General features: G+C 39.2%; 1 protein-coding gene across 14 annotated transcripts in view; it reads left to right on the top strand.

The window, feature by feature from the left end:
- The window catches only part of gramd1bb (GRAM domain containing 1Bb), a 97,358-nt gene that overhangs the window by 66,638 nt on the left and 11,388 nt on the right, over nucleotides 1–19,332 (top strand). For 9 of the 14 annotated variants that reach the window (XM_081614248.1, XM_017308230.2, XM_081614247.1 and 6 more), the window contains 11 exons: nucleotides 1,839–2,049; nucleotides 4,499–4,519; nucleotides 9,079–9,099; nucleotides 10,289–10,312; nucleotides 14,656–14,740; nucleotides 15,546–15,649; nucleotides 15,749–15,844; nucleotides 16,078–16,158; nucleotides 17,525–17,640; nucleotides 18,775–18,937; nucleotides 19,052–19,241. In XM_081614248.1, coding sequence (XP_081470374.1) covers nucleotides 1,839–2,049; nucleotides 4,499–4,519; nucleotides 9,079–9,099; nucleotides 10,289–10,312; nucleotides 14,656–14,740; nucleotides 15,546–15,649; nucleotides 15,749–15,844; nucleotides 16,078–16,158; nucleotides 17,525–17,640; nucleotides 18,775–18,937; nucleotides 19,052–19,241 — 1,112 coding nt within the window. The remainder of the gene's footprint in view (nucleotides 1–1,838; nucleotides 2,050–4,498; nucleotides 4,520–9,078; nucleotides 9,100–10,288; nucleotides 10,313–14,655; nucleotides 14,741–15,545; nucleotides 15,650–15,748; nucleotides 15,845–16,077; nucleotides 16,159–17,524; nucleotides 17,641–18,774; nucleotides 18,938–19,051; nucleotides 19,242–19,332) is intronic. The other 5 variants (XM_017308232.2, XM_081614249.1, XM_017308233.2 and 2 more) reach the window with 3 other exon arrangements.

Genomic DNA, 19,332 nt, shown 5'->3' with positions numbered 1-19,332 from the left:
AGCTTAGTTGAGTCTAGCTTAGACTCAACTAAGCTAGTTGAGTCGTTTTTTTTTTAAATCCCATTTGTTCTTCTGGCTCAGACATTCTTGCATGATAAATATAAGGTAAACAAATTGTCTTGACAGTAATTCTGTTATGGTATACGATGTAAGCCACGAATGCAGAAGTTATTGTAAGAAATTATAAACAATATCTGAGATGTATAAATAAAGGCTCATCAGAAATGGAGAGACACCCTTAACCATTTGAAAGCCAATTAAAATTTTTTTTAAGACAGTTGACATGTTTGCAAAATGTTACATTGGTTTTGCTCTTAACGTATGTCCTCCTATTTACTGGCATGTCTGTGGAAACTACTTGTAATATACAGTTAAAAAAATCTTTGAGTAGGAACCAGTAAGTTTATATTGTATGTATTTCATAAATATCTTATTTGAGCTCTTTATGTCTTTGTGTCCTCGAAGTCCATGAGCTGTCTGCAGACCGTAATAGTCAGGCAGAAGATGCCAGCTCTGCTCCTGATAATTCAGGGTTCTGATCTGCACTGAAGTAGAGCAGATCAGTAATTCATGACCAGTCACAGCAGCCACTAGTCAACAGTGACGTAAGGGCTTGCATAATACCATGCCAAGAAGTTGGGTCCTGGCAGGCCTGCTGTCACACAGACCACTTACAGTGGCTTTTGTTAGTTTCTCTCTGGATCTGGACGAGTTCTTGCTAAGCTATAGTTGCGGTTGATTGTAGGTGTCTGATAAACAGAGACATTGTTGAATTGCAGATGGTAACCTTTCAGTTTTTTATGGATCATTAATCATGCATGTTTTAAGATAAATATCTTAACATATCCAAAATTATTAAGTTAAAAAACTAAGCCTTTTAAAAGCACACGCCATTGCTTATCATTTGTATTAGAACAATTCAGCATCTCTGTCTTAATCTTTGTTGCACCGTCCACAGGGGCTTCGAGTGTAACTCATGATTCGCTGGGGTAAAAGAAAGACGTAAAATGATTCCCAGACTTTCTATTTTATAGTATTTGACTTTAACAGAAACACAATCTGATGTTGTGCCAAGTCTTTTGATTGGTGAAGAACTCACATTTATCTGTAGTAGTGAGAAAAAGTCTTAGGTTTCTCTTATTAATTTTTTTTTCTCAGCTGTTTTACTGCACAGCTGTTTTTGTTGACTTCTTTTTTCTGCTTAGATCCCATTAGCATGGTTAGCACACAGTTCCTCTAGCCTATTAAGCTTAAAGCGATGTGTAGTAAGTCAGGAGAAAATGGTGTTTGTTTTAGATCTGATTTTGGGTGAGAGGTAGTATTGAGTCAGTTACAAATTTCTGATTTTGATCTGCTTCTGGAGTAGATATCAGTCTGGTTAGGTATGTTTAACTTATTAAACAAAGTGAGAGACAAAGGATGAAAAAATATTAATTTTGTAAGTTGAGAACAACAGTATTTTATATGACACCACTCATCCTTTTTTGGCACTGGCAATCTCAAATTTCCCCATGCATACTTGTCCGAGCACTTCTAGGGTGTGCAGCAGAGTCAGTAAGTCAGAGTCTGCAGCTCCTCCAAAGGCGCCTTTGGGCCTGCTGGCTGCTATTCTGATGCATGCTCTCCCTTCTCAACCTGTGACTTTTCGTTTCAAATGAAATCATGCATTCCTTCTTTCACTTCACAGTTATATGCTACTTTGAGTTGGCCTATCAATGTTATTTAATTGTGAAATGACAATTTATTTATAATGGTTTGCATACTTTTTCTACAATAAAAAAGCCCAAAAAAAACAAACATTATATAAACAGATTTTTTTTTGTCTTTTTGTTTTTCAGCACTGCCAGTAACTCAAACAAGAGCTCGCCCACCTGCTCACCAGTCCTGCGTAAACGTTCGCGCTCTCCAACACCACAGAGCCAGGAGGGTGAGAACATGGTGGAGAAGGGTTCAGACCACTCCTCCGACAAGTCCCCCTCCACACCTGAGCAGGTCGTCCAGAGAACGTACTCTGTGCAGTCAGCGCGAAGTGGTGGAAAGAACTCCAAGGTGAGTCCTGGGGACATTCCTGTTAACTTAACATCTTTTTTCAACAGTCAGTAATTATAGATATCTAAACTTCTAGAGGTTTTCAGATTCATGGAATGGAATCTGAAAACTTAGGCTTAGAGCAGATGCACTTAAGCCTTACATCACCAGCTCCAATGTACAGCATTACTGTCAGTGGTTTGAAACAAACCACCACTGGACTGCAGAGCATGGAGACATGTTCTCTGGAGTGATGAATCCTACCTTTCTGTGCAGCAATCCAATGCATCTGTCTGGGTTTCTCAATTACCAGAACAACACTTTTATGACTGGATTTTACCGTTTGGTTCAGAAGAGATTATGGTGTGGGCCTGTATTTCGGGAGCTGGACTTAGACCCTCAGTTGCAGTGATAGGGGCTCTTGATTGTCCAGCACACTGAGACATTTTGGACAGATTCATCCTCCTAAATTTGTGTAAGCAATATGGGGATGGCTCCATCGTGCTCCATTGTGATTGTGCATCGGTGCACAACCTGAGGTTCACGATGTCATGAGCTAGTTTACATTTGGCTGGCCTGTGCAAGTTATCTGTGATGTTTCTTCTTGTAATGGTTGTAATATTGTGATTTTACTGTGATTTTTGTGGTGTGGTCCCTAGAAAGAATAATCTCTAATAGGGGCCTTAATAAGCTTAACTCAAAGGAAAACATAGTCCAGATCTCAACTGTATAGATCACCCCATGGATTAAGAATGGCAGAAGTGGCGGGCATAGTGTACAGGAACATCTGTGCAGAATATGGACTGGAAGCCCCGAGATCAAAGTGGGGAACACCCCCTAAGGTTGTGGAGAATGACCGAACTAAGATCCTGTGGGACTTCCAGATCCAGACAAATGGTAATGGCGAACCAACCGGACAATGTGGTGGTGGATAAACAACAGAGGAAAGCCGTTGTGGTGGATGTAGCAATACCAAGTGATTATAACATCAGGAAAAAGGAGCATGAGAAATTGGAGAAATACCAGGGCCTCAGGGAGGAACTGGAAAAGACCTGGAAGGTGAAGACCACAGTGGTGCCTGTGGTCATCGGGGCCCTCGGGGCAGTCACCCCCAAACTGGAGCAGTGGCTAAAACAGATCCCAGGAACAACATCAGACATCTCAGTCCAGAAATGTGCAGTTCTAGGCACAGCCAAGATACTGCGCAGAACCCTCAAGCTCCCAGGCCTCTGGTAGAGGACCCGAGCTCAGAGGATGAAACAGACCACCCACGGAGGGTGAGAAGGTCTGTTTCATCAAAGAAAGGCTATATATATATATATATATATATATATATATATATATATATATATATATATATATATATATATATATATATATATATATATATATATATATATATATGTATGTGTGTGTGTGTGTGCGCGCGTGCGTGTGTGTGTGTGTGGGGGGGTGTTAAGCGCCCACTGAGGGCAATATGCCTCCAGGCACTATTTTAGCGACCTGTGGCAGACAGTAGCTATATACAAACTATACTATCAAACACTACTGTCAGGATTAAATGTTTTTTGCAGGGATGGAAATGTTGATTCATTCATTCAAGCTCTTTATATCTGTTTAACACAAAGCAGCTTTACAGGGGCTGCTCTAGATTTTTAACTCTCAATGGTTGAAAGAAAGTGAAGTTAAATAGAAGATTTCAGTATGTCTAAGAATGTCCATCAAGCACTTTCTCTTGAGGAGTATGACACAGAATAGTACCGCCGCCAGTACAGACCTTGCTCAATATCTGCAGCTGTTTTCTTACGGATATTGGGATATTATCCTGTGCAAAAAACACCCCACAAGGTCAGGCTTAAATCCTCTCTGACTTGTGCACAGTTACTGTCTATCTGCAGAATCATTTGTCCTAAGAAGAAAAGCTACCATCGATCCTTTGTGTTGCCAGAAGGGATGCGTCTTGATGGAATATGTATTTGATGTTGTTTTTTAAGAGGAGAGGGCTTTAGTCACAGTTTGACTTCAGAAAACACCATGAATAAAAAGTCAAAACATCCTCGAAGGAACAAGTTCAAAGACATAAGGAAAACATGTAGACGATACAAAATGACACTTTTTGTCTTATTTACATCATTCTGCAAATAAGTTAACAGCCATCCATGGTCATGCTGTGTGTTTTCTCATTTTACCTTTAAATTCTAAGCATAATTCATCCATCCTGACCTCAGACATCACTGATGTTAGAAATCACTCTCTGATTGTGTTTTCTTTAAATTGTTGTTGCCTCTTCAACACAATGTGCTTCTTCTCTCTCTGCCTCTCTGCTGCTGCTCCATGTCACATGATAACATGTTTCATCTGATAAATACTGCTCACCTCTTCTGTTGTTTCTTTCTGCTTTCTTTTTCTTTTTTTTTGCTTACATTTTTCTATCTGATTTTGCTTTGTTCTTCTCTTGTTTGCATGCTAGTCTCACAAGCGACTTTCCAAAGTAAGCATTACTCTTTTTTTTCTGTCTCCAACTTTTCTATGCCCATTCCTACACCACCTGTGTCGTGTGACGTCTTGTGAAAATGTCTAGTGTTTCACCTCTTTACCCTTAACCCATGTTGTAAGTCCATAACTGTAGCAGGGGAACTTTTCGTTTTCCTCTGTTTGATGCTGTACTTCCCTTTCTTTATCACTGTACGGATATCTTGCAATTGTCTTATGCTGCTTTATATATCTTTAGCGTTTGGAATGTAAACTGGAAGTTTCACTATTTCTGGATCAATCTGTGTTTTCATGCTAATTTAATTGGAAGAGGAAAACAGTAATATGATCAATGTTTGTACAGAAGGTGGAATTTTAAACATTTTCAGATCCACAGTATAAATTTCTCCAAATACCTTTTCTTCTCCATCTCTGGTTTTGCAGTTTTTCTTTACCTCTCTTGACTTACTTAAATCGCTGTTACTTTTTTGGTAATTAAAGATGTATAACTTCTTTACCATATAAATCTTGACCCTGCAAATCCAACATCTTAGAAAAAAAATCTACATATTTATTAAGAATCTATTACATCATTTGTGAAACCGAGATGTTACCTCATGAGGAATTTGCTCTGTTTTTAGTAGCATATTGTTGAAAAATCTGTCTTGAAAAGGCACAAAAAAAACCATGCCATATTTCAGTATGTTTAAATTACAATATTGCACAAAAATGTTCAGACCCTTTGAACTTTTTCCAATTTGATTGCACAACAATCATAAACTTTAGCTATTTCTTATGGATCTTATGGAGCAGATCAAAACAAAGTGTCAAATAAGTGTGACGTACAGGGGAAATGATGCTTTTGCTAATGCAAGTATGGGATGCATTACTTAACAGTTTCCTGGAGTCGATAGCGTGATGTTGCCATGTTTAACAGTTGGACCAATGTGTTTAGGTTTATGTGCAATCCTCCCCGAAAGCTCAAGTCTTAGTAGGTCTGCAGTGTCTTACTCTTTATAATTTTAGATCACGTATTTGCTGGTTAAGAAATAATCTCTTCATTCAAGAAACCTGTCACATAACTTTGTACTATATATATACTGAAATTAGGTGTCCTGCTAATATTGGTCATTGCGGTCTGTTTGTGACCGTGCACTTGGAAAGTCTTCTTATCACACATACACACGCACACGTGCTAACGAAACACATATTCATTTTCTGTGCTACAGTCAAAAGCTGTGTTGTTGCAGTACCCCAACTAAAACCTCTTTGGGCCACTGTGGTGGTCAGATGACCCATAAAAGCATGAGGTCATCCTGGCAACGTGAGCCCGATCATCCTAACCCTAATGCAATCCAAATGAGAGTGCATTCAGCAGAAACAGACAGTCTGTGCCTCTCCATGAGAATGGATTAATGATGATAGGAGTGACAGTGGTGCAGCAAAAAATCAATCAGACTTCTCATGTAACGGCACCAGCTACATGAACAGTCAAATTTAGTTATGCGCTCAGATTTTCCTGCGTCGACCGGTGCGTTTTTCTTTTTTCTTTTCAGTTGTAGTTTCTATCCTTAGAGTTGCATAAAAACTTTAAGCCTCACCTTTTACTTTCCCATCTTCCATGTCTGTCTGTGTCCATCCTGCTCACTGCTTTGGTTAACTTTTGATTTTCTCTGTAATTTCCTTTCAGTATGACAGACTTAATCTGATTAAAGTAAGGATTTTATCTTTTTTCACCTGACCTGCTAAAAAATCCTGCTGTCCCTTTAATAAATCCCCCAGCCCAACTCTTTCTTTGTAGTGTAGCTCTGTCTACAAAGACTTCCCTTTGACAGTGTCACTCCTTTCTGTCTTTTCCAGCGCTTCCTATCACCTTTGAAATGCTAGCCAGTAGAAATGGCATTAGCACCTGGTGGTTATCCAGTTGTCTTCCAGTTTTGGGGAAAGAAAACTTCTTAACACTCCCCCCAAAGACTACTTATTTTCAGTTTTAAATGTTTAATGTGTTTACCTGTAAACTTTACAGGCAACTACTACCAAGAAGCAGCAAAGAACATAGTCATTTTTTATCAACACAGGTGAAATGATGAAGAATGTTTATAGCATTCTTACAGAGTAGAACAAAAATATGTTGAACCATAGCTAAAATCAAATCTCCACTTGTTCATGTTTCCACACAAAGCGGTACTTTTAGTGCCACACATCCAGCTGATAGGGGAAAATAGCACTTAAATAATCCAGCAAAGTATTACTTTAAAATGAAGGTAAACACCAGTGATTCACCAAACTGGTTTTTCCTCTATAGTACTAATTTCCAATTGTCTTTGTGGACTGACCAGCTGATACTGATTATGTCTGATTTTAATTTGATTTTCTAAAAGCTCTAACACATAAAAGAGAAAAAGGGACTGCAAGTTCTTTGATAGCAGTAATAGTTTTGACCTGAACTAAAGTAATTACACAGTAACCACACAAAATGTGGATCAAAGTGCCTTCGGTTGATGTGTTACTGCAGAAGAAAATGGTGGAAATTCTCAGCTTTGATACATATAATGAATGAAGACAAAGATGGTCAGTATTTAATCTCCCCATTACTAATCAAAGCTGATTAAGGGGAGAACAATGCGGTTTTCAGTCTGGCCAATACGTTTTTAATAGAAATGAATCAATCTATTCATTGATTTTTTTATTATGGTCCATGTTTTATTAGCCATTTAGGATACTAATTATTCAAATGAATGTGTTTATAATTTTCCATTGAAAGTTTTGCTTTTAAGTCCTGCTTTTATGTTGATCATTAATAACCATTGTACAGAAAGTTTCTCTTACCGAGTCATAAAATGCCACAAAGTTCACAGAATTTCAAGTCTGCAAAACACTAAGATATACCTACATAAACATTATTGTATTGATTATAATTATTTAAAAAATTTTACAGTTGCTGTTTGAACTTTATTTTCACTGTCGGTTTTATGAGAGAAAAAAAAATATTTAAATAATATGATTGATTGGAATTACCATGTGCTTTTTAGCTTCATAATCACACTACTTATTTTTTAACCCTATTATCAGCACTGATAGATAAAAGGCTGAAAAGATTTTGAAGATTTTTTTATATAAATTTTTTTAGCATCATTTTTGTCATTGAAATAAACAGCACGAAATATATTTGCATAAAAGTTACATCCACCCATTCCTATTGTACAACTTGTTGTGTCCAGTGCCAACAAATACAGTGTTATTATGTTGTCAACACATCAGTAATGGATATCTTTGCCACTTGCTGTACCAGTTATCAATTATCTTTGTTTTTCTTTGTCAAATAGCACATGTATATGAAAGGATAAACCGAGGGCTTATTTATACTGCAATAGTTTCACATAACCCACCCTAAAAGAACTTTCTTCTGTTTGTTTATTGAGTAGGAGATGTTTTTCTTCAATTATCAGTTTAATTCATTTAAAAGGGACCACTTATACTCAGTCACAATATAATTATTCTCTCTTGGTTAAATAACACTCGGCAACACAAAATCAAACGGTCTCCCTCTAACATAAACGTAGATCTTTCCCCTGCACTGGCCTCCAAGTATTTCCACTCTCATGCCTCTGTCACCTTCAAATCAGATTAGCCCACATTATCTCAGCGATCGTCACAGCTAGGCCTGAGGCCAGAGGCTGCAGCTCACTGTTTCTTATGGCACCAACAGAAAATAACCAAGACTTCATGGCAACTGTTAGCCTTGTGCAGCTAGCAGTGCATGTTTTAAGTCATATTAAGTAATAAGTCCAGTTTAAGTTTTCAGCAAACTATAATGTGTCACTTTGACCCTTGTGTAAAAATTCCAACTCTAGATTGAGATCTTTTTCCAACCTTGGAAAACATTTTGCCTATGTTGAACTTTTTGGAGAAATGAACACGGGTATTACCAGTCGTCTGTCATGCAAAACGTCATCCTTTAATTCCCTTTCCTCTCCCCATGTGCAGTCCTTCACGTGTTTTTTTCTGTCATGATAAGCCGCTTCTTTTTCTCTTGGACTTTTGTTTATGGTAGTTCTACTGCAAAGCCATGTGCGGTTTGTAACATGTAAAGCACATGTTCTTTGTTAGAGATTTCTCTGCTGCCCTCTGCTGTCTGAAAACTGTAACGGACTGAATGGTTAGAGGATAAAGTATAAGTTACTGGTTCTGTACAATTCCATATTTCACTACAGCCAAAGAACATAAATTATAATTTCTGCACTACATGGTTGAATGTCATGCGATATTTATAGAAAAAGCTGTTGAGGAAAAAGCGATGTAACTTGAAAATCTTTCTTTAGTCTAAAATCTTTCTTTGACAAAAGCAAGTTTTCACTGTTTCAAAAAAACATTTAAAAAAAATTCAATGCAAATTGCAAATTTCATTATGCGCGTTTTAATAGGCTTTTTTTTTTTAAGCAAAATTATTTGATTTCTCCTATACATCAAAGCTAGAAAATCTACCCTTCTAAAGCAGTGGTACTTAAGTGAACCTTTAATTTGTTTTGATATTAACTAATAGACCTGAATTCTTTCCTGTTTTTTCTCTCTTCACAGAAGAGCCAAAGCTGGTACAACGTAAGTCATCTCCTGCTTTTTTTGTACAGTTTTTACTTGTGCGTGTTCATCATTTTAAGGTGTGCGTGTGTGTGCGTGTGTGTGCGTGTGTGTGCGTGTGTACGTATTTGCGTCATGCATGGAGAGTTTCCTTTATGCGAGTTTGCTGTGCTTAGTCCAGTTCAAGTACCAAACTACTACTGGCTTACTTGTCCTGAAGATAGGGATTAACATGGCTTTAGAAAGAGCCACAGGTGTTCTTTTAATGCAGGGTAACCACAACATGAAAAGGCTGTAGGAGCACAGCAACTTAAACACAACAGTTCATCTTTGGTATCCTGCCTACCAGCCTTCCTCTTGAATAACCGAATAGATTTTATCTGGGTTTTATTTTGGACCACTAGGTGGTGTGCTAAAGCTAGTTTTGACACTATTCCCTTGTCTTCTGTTGAACAGCCACTCTTCACACTGCTCTAATTTTATACTCTGAAAAGAAGACCGATAGTTAGGTCAAGACAATGTGCCAGAACAGGTATGAGACTGATCAGCTCTGTCAATATTGCAGTCCTCTGCAAAAATATTCACACCTTTTTACAACTTTTTTGACATGTTGTCTTGTTAGAACCCCAAACTTAATTGCATTTAAGTGACAGACCAGCATAAGGTAGCGCATGATTGCAAAATGGAAGAGAAATTATATATTTTTGCTGTGCGGGTTGGAAATCAAATTCTTCACATCACTCTAAGTATTCATTACCCACAATGAAATGTGATGGTGGCAGCATCACTAGGGGAATATTCAAAGAAAACATGTAAGCGGGAGAAAGACGCAAAGCATACAGCCAGAGCTACAATAATAGGTTTTAGCCTAAAGGATTGTCATGTGTTAGAATGACTCAGACTAATTTAAATGGAACTTTGGAGTTGTGACTCGCTGTTTGAATTTCCTTTGTACCTAGAAATTGAAAGTCCACGAGTGAGGAAATTTACACTTTGCGATTATCCACCACTTTGTGTTGTTTCTGATGAAATACGTTGTTCGTTTCCTAAAGTCGTTGTAATGTGAGAAAATGTGTTGAAGGGGTGTGAAACCATTTTCTAGACAGTTGTAAGTCATACATTATCCAGGAGTGTTTTTTTTGCAATTTTTTCCCCTTTTTATTTTCCTTATTTTTATTCCCTGTGTGTGCGTTCTTCCTCTCTCTCCCAGCATGAAAGACAGCACATCATGAGAGTAAGCATGACTTGTATTCTTGTGCAACCCAGATATCTTTCTCTGTCTCTATTTTTCAGCTGAGGGGAATTGTCATATCCCCACTTCCTGTTTCTCATTCCACATTTGCTTAGCGTTGTTACCGCCCACTGCAAGCCACAATTTGGAGGAAGTTATTGGGATATGTTGGAAAAAACAGGCTTAAGCCATTTTCCAACAAAAGCTACATTAATTGCGCAACTTCTTTTTCTAATGAAAATATAGTATTTTAAATGGATTTGTATATGAAGGTCTTTTGGACTCGCCTGAACGTCTGTCTTCAACCAACCTTCTATTTGTGGCATGCAACAGGTGGCGACAAACACACTGAGCACCTTGCTGTACTAAACAATTCGGCAAATTGCCAGAAGGGCTTTTAGACGAACCGCCGGAATGATGCATGGTGGTTTGAGCTTAGGCTTGTCTCCATCCAGATTGACATGACACAAAAATATCTTGGTGTGTTAGAAAGAAAATACAGAAGTCTTCCCACTGATAATTTGCAAGAGGACTTGACCTTCAGAACATGGACTTCTCTTTCTTCCTTTTTTATTCACTCTTGAATAGTATAGCAAGTAGCAACATACAAATTAGAGTGGCTGTTAATTGGACTAAACCTCTGATAAAAGCCACACAACTTCTAACATTGTTCTGTAACTAGTATTAACTTCAATTTTTCACATCATTAATTGCTCTGGCTAACTATATTATTCACAAATACCTCAAATTAAGTCCTGTGAATTGAACAAATTAGCTTTCTTGGTTTTAAGTCTATGTATACTGTATGTATATGTGTATTTTACCCTAATTCTTCCTGTATAAATTCAACCATGTGTATGGTTCTGAACTCAAACATGTTTTTTAGAGTGCCATTTGATATACACATAGATTCAAAAATTCAAACAAACTACTATGTGAAGTTTGTAGAAAGATACACCAGACACTTTAGTAAGGTCTTACAGTTTAAAGGTCTTTGTAGCGAATTTTGAGGAAATGTATTTGAACCTCTGAATATCCAGAAAATAAAATATTTTTTTCTAAATAAAAATAAAAAATAAAAATCTGCTCTGAATTCTGGCATTGACCAAATCAAAGCAAATGTGGTGTTCCTAAATAATCTCAAATAGAAAAAGTCTATTTTAAAGTCAGACAATTTGTATCAAAAGACACACATTTTTCTTTACTGTTAATGTATATATATATATATGTTTTCAATTTCTATCATATTCATGAACGTTCTGTCTCTAGGTCTATAAACGGTGTGCTTTATTTGCATGTCAGCCTGTGTGTGCATGCTTGCAAGTGCACCACTTTTCAACATTAATGACCTCCATTATCACTTTTACCCTCAGGATTAAACAGCCAGATGTTCTAAAATTTTATATCACCTCATTTCTCTCCTCTTCGTTTGGTTGGCATCTACACATGTTTGTTGCAGGGACTTCCCTGGTTACCAGAATGTTAGCATCAAGACAGCAAACACCAGCAAGCAGTAAAACCAGTGAGACTAGAATTTAATGTTAATGAAAGCAGTTTCTATCTGCACTAATAAAATCAACAAACCTTCTTTACTGACTGAAGCACATTCCCATATTTTATTGGGATGGACACACGATCCTCCAGTACACGCCCTGGACTTCAGTACCAGTCTCCTGCATCCCCTACTGTTTGTTCAGCAGGTTAATAATAAACCAGATCAATACATACTATGTATCTACACATATACGTCATCCCTCTGCTGGCGCAGTCACTTGAATTCTGGACATGGCGTCTGTCACAACGGCCCCTTTCTTTGCCATGTTTATTAAAGAAGAGGAAAAGAAATAATGAGACGTCAAGCAGCACCCCAAACTTTTGAGAAATGAATCCTCACAGACAAATTTAGCCAACGCAAAGGAGTTTAAGCAATCGTCCAACTTAAGTTAGTCTTTTATTCATTGTCCAATTGAATGTGGGAGCGAAAAAAAATCCAGTTATGCAGATATGGGTTATACATTTGGTTCATCCAGCAGGAGGCACAGCAATTGGAACTGTTTGTTTTTTTGGTCTTTCTGTAAGAGCCTCTGAGACCTACAGAGTTATTCCATGCCTTCCTGTCTACTGAAAAGTTTAAAGTTTGCAAAAGTTGGGCTACAGCCTCTCAGATTGTTTTGAAGGGGTGCCAAAATTAGAAGCAGTGAGCGCCCTAGATCTTCTCAGAGGGGGTGTCAAGTATCAGGAAAACAGGGAATTCTATCAATTCCAAGGCAGGAAGAAACACTTTTATAACCCCCACTGCCTTTGGCTTTGGTTTGAATCTATGCGTCAGTATTTATAAAAGGGTTGGCTTTGCTGTGGATCATGACCCCTTTCCAGACCCTGTTCAGATTGACGGTGTTGTTTTGCACATGGAGGTAACTGTAGGTTATGCTCACATCTGTTCTCAGTAACTCAACCATTCTGAGCAGACACCAAAATGGACTCGACACATACCATAACGGCCAGAAAACAGTTTCTCTGACCTGCTTTCCTTCCTCCCAGCTCCTGTATGTCCAGCAGAATCTCTTCCTGAGCGAGACCTCTCCACAAAGTAAACTTTCATCATTCTTTGCCGCTTGTAAACAATGATTACAGAGCACTCAAACGGACATTGCCACACACACACGCACGCGCACACGCTCTACTTACACACTCACAAGGGAGAGTAGGCAGGAAAAAAAGGAAAACGCTCGCGGCATGATAATAAAGGACTTGTTGGCTGGGGTAACTAGAGGGCAACGGCCATAACTCCTCTCCCTGTGTGTGTGTGAAAGGAAGCGGGAGCGCTCCGCAGAACCACAGAGTAATACACGACTGGAGCTCTGAGCGTCCACCTCTCAGTGCTGAAGGAGATCGGTACCAAAAGGAAAAGCAGGGGGTGGGAGGGTGCGGACACCGTGACTTCTACTCTACCGCTGTACGTGACAGAGGAGACCCACAACTTTGTTGCATTGAGACACCCAGAACAACTGAGCTGGCGCAATGAATGTGGAAACGGATGAGGATGGTACGACGTCGGAGTGGGAGGCCGTGCTGGAGCTGGATGAGGCGCTGGCAGGGTGGCTCCTGCAGGGTCCGGCTCGAGGGGAGTGGGGCTGGGAGTGGGGATGGGCTGCGTCGGACTTCCAGGATCCAGAGTGGGACAATGAGGATATTCCTGCTGTAAGTTGACCACCGCTTGTAAGCAACAAGCAGAAATGTACCTTTTTTCTTTTGGCTTTAGTACAAAAGCTCCAAATGGACATAGTCACAAGAGATTAAGTCAGCAAACAAGCTTTGTCTTCACTTCTTTAAGCACGGCTCTCAGTACTGATTCCCAGGCACTAAATAAAACCACTGGGTTTGTTATGAGTCATATCTGCTGGAATCCTGCTGGAGCTCAGAGGTCTGTTGTTAATAGACATCATCAGGTTGCTGTGTTGCTGACTTAATATTCCAACTGTGTTACGAGCGTTTAGCATTTTTTTAAAGGCTCCAGAAAAGGTGGTGTGTGCAGTTCATTAGGCAGTCATCGCTCACACTATCAGAGCAGTGTTTTACATTGCCTCCTAGTCTCAGACGTCACGCTGAAAAATAAATAACCAAAGATATGTCTTTATTTCAGGCTAAAGGGTCTGTGCATCCCTCCTAAGAAGGAAGTTATTTTTCTTTTGTTTGAGTAAACTTCTCCTTCCTCCATTGTCAGCGATGGTTTCCTGAGCATTTCCTGCCAAATGGGAAGCCTCTGGCACAGATTCCAGGAACTCTCTCTATGGAGCACATTTGGAAATTTCACACAGGCTTGGATTAGAGGATAGTTTTCCTAGAAGGGAGGAAAAACTGTTGTGCATTTTAGGCCACAATGTTTGACATTCTGCGTCCACTTCCCACTGAATAAAAGCCCCATTCATGGACGTTTGTTTCTCAGAAATCAGACAGTTTAGCTTTTTAAATTGAAAACTTTACTCACTTGTGAAACAATCGTCACCCTGGCGAGTATGTTCAGTCTGTCCGTTATGTCACCTTGTTCCTCAGCATCAAGAATCATGCAGCCTTGGCAGATAGTTTGGGCAGCATTCAGCCATTGTCATTCACTATCTTTCCATTTCTTCCACCTGTAAAAATCCCCCACAGACAGACAAGTCAAGGCGTTACTAAATAAAGGCATACATCCTTACGGAAGCTGTGGGTGGTTTTAACACAGGTTGTCTCACACGCTTGTATTGCAGAAGCAAACAGCCACGTGTGACTGAGCATGAGGATGAGAGAGGGAGAGTTTGGGAAGCATTTAGATGTGTGTCTGTGTGGTGTTTCTGCTGCTGCTGCAGGTGCTGAGCCCGACATACAAGCAGCGCAATGAGGACTTCAGGAAACTCTTCAAGCAGCTCCCTGACACAGAGAGGCTCATTGTGGGTGAGTGGACAGCACACACTGAGGCCATCTGAGGACTGTCAGGGTGCACCCAGCAATTAAAACATGATAAATCCTCACTCAACAGACACATTCCCTGATCTAAGGTCCTTATTTGACATGATTATACAGTAAAACTGTCGGATGTATTTGTACAAAATAGTACATAAGTAGTTAGTGGAAGGAAAAGTATTGGTTTTTACTGGAAAGAGGAAAAACACTTTCCAGGTTTTTACACTAAAAACCTGGAAATTGTGGTGGTCATTTTCCTCCAATATCCCTAAATTAAAAATAGCGCAAGCAGTTTGGTTCAGGATTCACCTGATTTTTAAATAGACTCCACCTCGATGTAGAGTAAGCTCAGAATAAACACAGCTCTGAGGGATCTGTTGGAGAAGGTTATTGAACAAACAGCACAATGGAGACCAAACAGCACAACAGACGGGTCAGGGACAAAATGTTGGAAGTATTTTCAAACAAGATTAGGTTACAAAAATAAATCCAATACTTAAAAAATATTTATCATTGAATAAATATATTTTTGTTAAAAACTGTGAGCCTGGTAAAGAGAGCCACCATCAAGCAGGACAACAGCAGAATAGTGACTTATGGCTGTGCTGTAAACTTAATAAAAATTAAGTCTTAGCTTCTTGTGTGTCTGCCTTTGTTGAATTATTGTATGTTGAATTTCAGTTGCTTTTTTACTGAGCATTATTTTTCTTGTTTGCTTTACACAGCAATGTCTTTTCTTTGACATTTTGACCCTTGCATGTGTGTGTGTGTGCGGGTGTGTGTGTGTGTGTTGTAGACTACTCCTGTGCTCTTCAGCGGGACATCCTCCTGCAGGGACGGCTCTACCTCTCTGAGAACTGGATCTGTTTTTATAGCAACATCTTTCGCTGGGAAACTCTCGTACGACCGAACACTGTTTATGCGTCTTTGTGATTTTATCATCAATACGACGGAACGAGGGTGTGTATGCAGATGTATAATTTGTGCTTGTGTGTTCAGCTGACAGTGCGGTTAAAGGACATCTGTTCGATGACGAAAGAGAAGACTGCTCGTCTCATTCCCAATGCCATCCAGGTCTGCACAGACAGTGAGAAGGTGAGGACGTTTTCATTCATACTGAGCACAATGATTTGCATTTTATCACCAGTAGGGGGGGGGCATGTTATAAACACTGATAGGCGCTCCTAGCAAGTCTAGAATACCACAAACGAAGAGTAAAACCTAAGCTGACAAGGGGATTGAAAAATAATGTAACTATTTTTTAGATTTTTTTTTTTCTAACTAATGTCTTTAGAGAGCGTTAACAGTCTTTTTTCTATGCCTTACAGCACTTCTTTACCTCATTTGGAGCCAGAGACAGGACGTACATGATGATGTTCAGACTCTGGCAGAATGCCCTGCTTGAGAAGGTAGATAAATTATATCCACTTTTTCATCCTAAAAGCCTTGGTAAAGATATAATATGGACCTGCAAACCTCAGAGGAGCTTTAGTCATTTTTAGTTATTAGTGTGAGGGTTTCAGGGGGGATTTATCAAAAATGAAAATCACAAAGAAAGATCTGAATATCCTGGCTTTGAAAGATGTACCTTTAAAATAAAACCTCAATCATAAATGGCAAATCTCTTTTCAGATAAAGCAGATTAAGAAATTGACTAATGAATCAAATTATATTCTCCATCAATCATTTTTCAGCAATTAACAGGTCAGCTTTGCAGGAATATTTTTTTCTAAGTTTTTCTAGTCATGGTTGAGACTTTTTGATGGCAGTGTTATTAAATGCCTTTTATATACCCAGCTTAGTGCATGGAGTCACTATCACACTGAAAATATCACACTGGGGGAAACCCTGCTGGTAATTATGGTTCTAGTTTGTAAATTTATATTTTACTTCTAAAAATCTCAAAATATGGTTCAGTCTCAAATATAGACTCATCTTTATTCCTATTTGTATTGATTTTCATTGACACACACACGTACGCACACACACACACACACACACACACACACACACACACACATATATATATATATATATATATATATATATATATATATATATATATATATCCCGACCCCACTGAGGGACACCCTTGTCCCTCAGTGGGATCGGGAGGGTTGCTGGTGCCCATCTCCAGCTAACGTTCCGGGCGAGAGGCGGGGGCGGGGTACACCCTGGACTGGTCGCCAGTCTGTCGCATATATATATATGCTGGATACTTTTCCTGTGCAAAGTGCATAATTCATATGCACTTGCTCCAGTTTTCCAGACGCCGCTCTTTTGCCACTCTTCGTGTCAGTTTACCTTCTTGCAGGATTTTTATCATGCTTTCCATTGTTTCAGCTGACAGCTTTCTTGTTGGGGCCATGCTTCCTGTCAGTCAGCCTAACACAGGTATTGTTTTAGGCGCACATATTATGCGGCGGTTACATAAATGCTTCATCAACTTGATCTGAAAAGGATTTTTCTTTTTGGTATGTTTTACAAAGCCAGTGTGTTTAGCACTGAAATCACATACTTAATATTTTGTTTGTTTTCAGGGTTTTTTTCTTTTTACTGTGAAATGAGACAAATGACTGATTATCCTCTGAAGGTAGCAATTTCACATTATTTGCCAAGGGCTCCAATGTCTCAAACATGTTTGAACTTTTACATAAGTTACATTATTTATTCATAACATTTGTACCATACACTTTTTGCACTGCTGTTTCTCACATGTGTTACTGTGAACGGACCTCCCCACATCCCTCATTGGGATTTTTGCATCTTTTGCAGCCTCTTTGCCCGAAAGAACTTTGGCACTTTGTCCATCAATGCTATGGCAACGAGCTAGGCCTAACCAGTGACGACGAGGATTATGTCCCTCCTGATGACGACTTCAACACCATGGGGTACGTCTACAACACTACACAGAAAACTGCTGCCACCATTCTAAATATTTCCATCTTGCGTCGTCACTCCCCAAAAGCAAGAAAATATTGAGCAATAATTGGTGTGACATCTCCCTTATTATAGGATCCTGGAAATGGAGGAGAGTGTTTTAAGGTTGATACTCTGTTGTTTCTATATCTCTTTTTTTAACTAAGGAGAAATTATTTTTTTGGTTAATAACATTCATTTGCAAAACTACTTTCAGGTTTTTTATGTTGCCCTTTGTTGGTTGTCTGGTTGCAAAAAGGGATCACAGAGTGTCAGACAAGATATGAATTATTTGTGAGCCCTGTGAAAACACTGACTGGGTAACCATTAGCTACTAACAATGCTAAAGAAACAACTGAAATACTAAGAGTTGGACAATTCTGAACACTGATTTGTTTAGAAACAACTGGAGTAAAACTGTGTTGTTGTTGTTGTTGTTGTTGTTGTTGTGTTTTGATCACTTTAGAATGAGACAAAACCAGATTTGGACAAGTTAAACCTGGACTGAAATATTCTTACTTTTACTTTTTGAAGGACAATTTTGTTTAAAGACTTCATAATCCGTTTTATTTATGGTTTACATTTTGGTTCTTGTATTTTATTTGGAGATGAATCAAAGGGTTTGGATTCCTCTGAACAGATAGAGAAGACTTTTATAACACAACAGAGTGCTGTATAGCCTTTCAGCTGCATTTGTCCACAAAATCACTGAAACATAGGGCCTGGTCCAGCTCTCCATGCTTTCTTTGTCCTCGTCTTCATGGTCTTATCATATCAATCCCACCCCATTTTAAATAAACAGTGGCACACACCGGGTTGTGTGGGGGACAAAAGAAGAGTCAGATACTTTTAACTGAAGTAAATGAATCATGAGTTCTGGGTCATTTCTGATGTGTGGGCTGAAAATGAATTGTTTATAACTTCTAATTGGAACTGAAAAGCACAGCTTTCAAAACTCCTCATAAGTCGGTTCAGTCTCCTCGATTAGATTCTACAAAACAAGAGGGCTGTGTGCAGCTTTGGACATGTTGTGGATTTTAAAAGAAGCTGATGTTTCAAAGATAAGGAAGTGAGTGGAGTAAATCACAGCTCTCTGTTGCCCCCAGGTTCAGTGAGGAGATTCCCAATGAAGAGAACGAGATAAACAATGACAACTTGACAAAGAACAGTGCAGACGCCAAGCCTGAGGGGAGTCCTCCTTCACTACACAAGAAAGTTATCCCAAATAACTCCCTCCCAAGTCCTGGAAACCATGACACAACCATCACTGTAAGTCCCTGATGGGGTTTTACCACCAGCAAAAGCATTATTTTAAGTCTGTCAGAGAACTTTTTGATGGGGTGAAACATCTTTTAAGCTACGAGACCATTTTTCTCCTTTTAGTTTGAAATTCCCGCAGAAGAATTTGCAGACTGCCTACCACACGCTGAGCTGCTGACGGTGCCCCTAGTGGTGGAGGACAAGAACGACACCAGCGGGCCTGGTGGTCCCGTCCCCTCACCTTCGCTGGACTTTAACGACAACGAGGACATCCCCACTGAGCTCAGTGACTCTTCAGAAACTCACGACGAGGGTAGGTAGTGAACTGAACCTGGTTTTCCCTTCAGCAAAAAGAACATGACACAACACAAAAGTGTAAAAGTCTTTGTTTTTGCGTTCCTTTG

The sequence above is a fragment of the Poecilia reticulata genome, chromosome 13, assembly GCF_904066995.2.
Source record: "Poecilia reticulata chromosome 13, P_reticulata-male-v2, whole genome shotgun sequence".
Classification (NCBI taxonomy): domain Eukaryota; kingdom Metazoa; phylum Chordata; class Actinopteri; order Cyprinodontiformes; family Poeciliidae; genus Poecilia; species Poecilia reticulata.
Note: the sequence above shows the minus strand (reverse complement) of the source record. Positions and strands in the feature narration are given on the sequence as shown.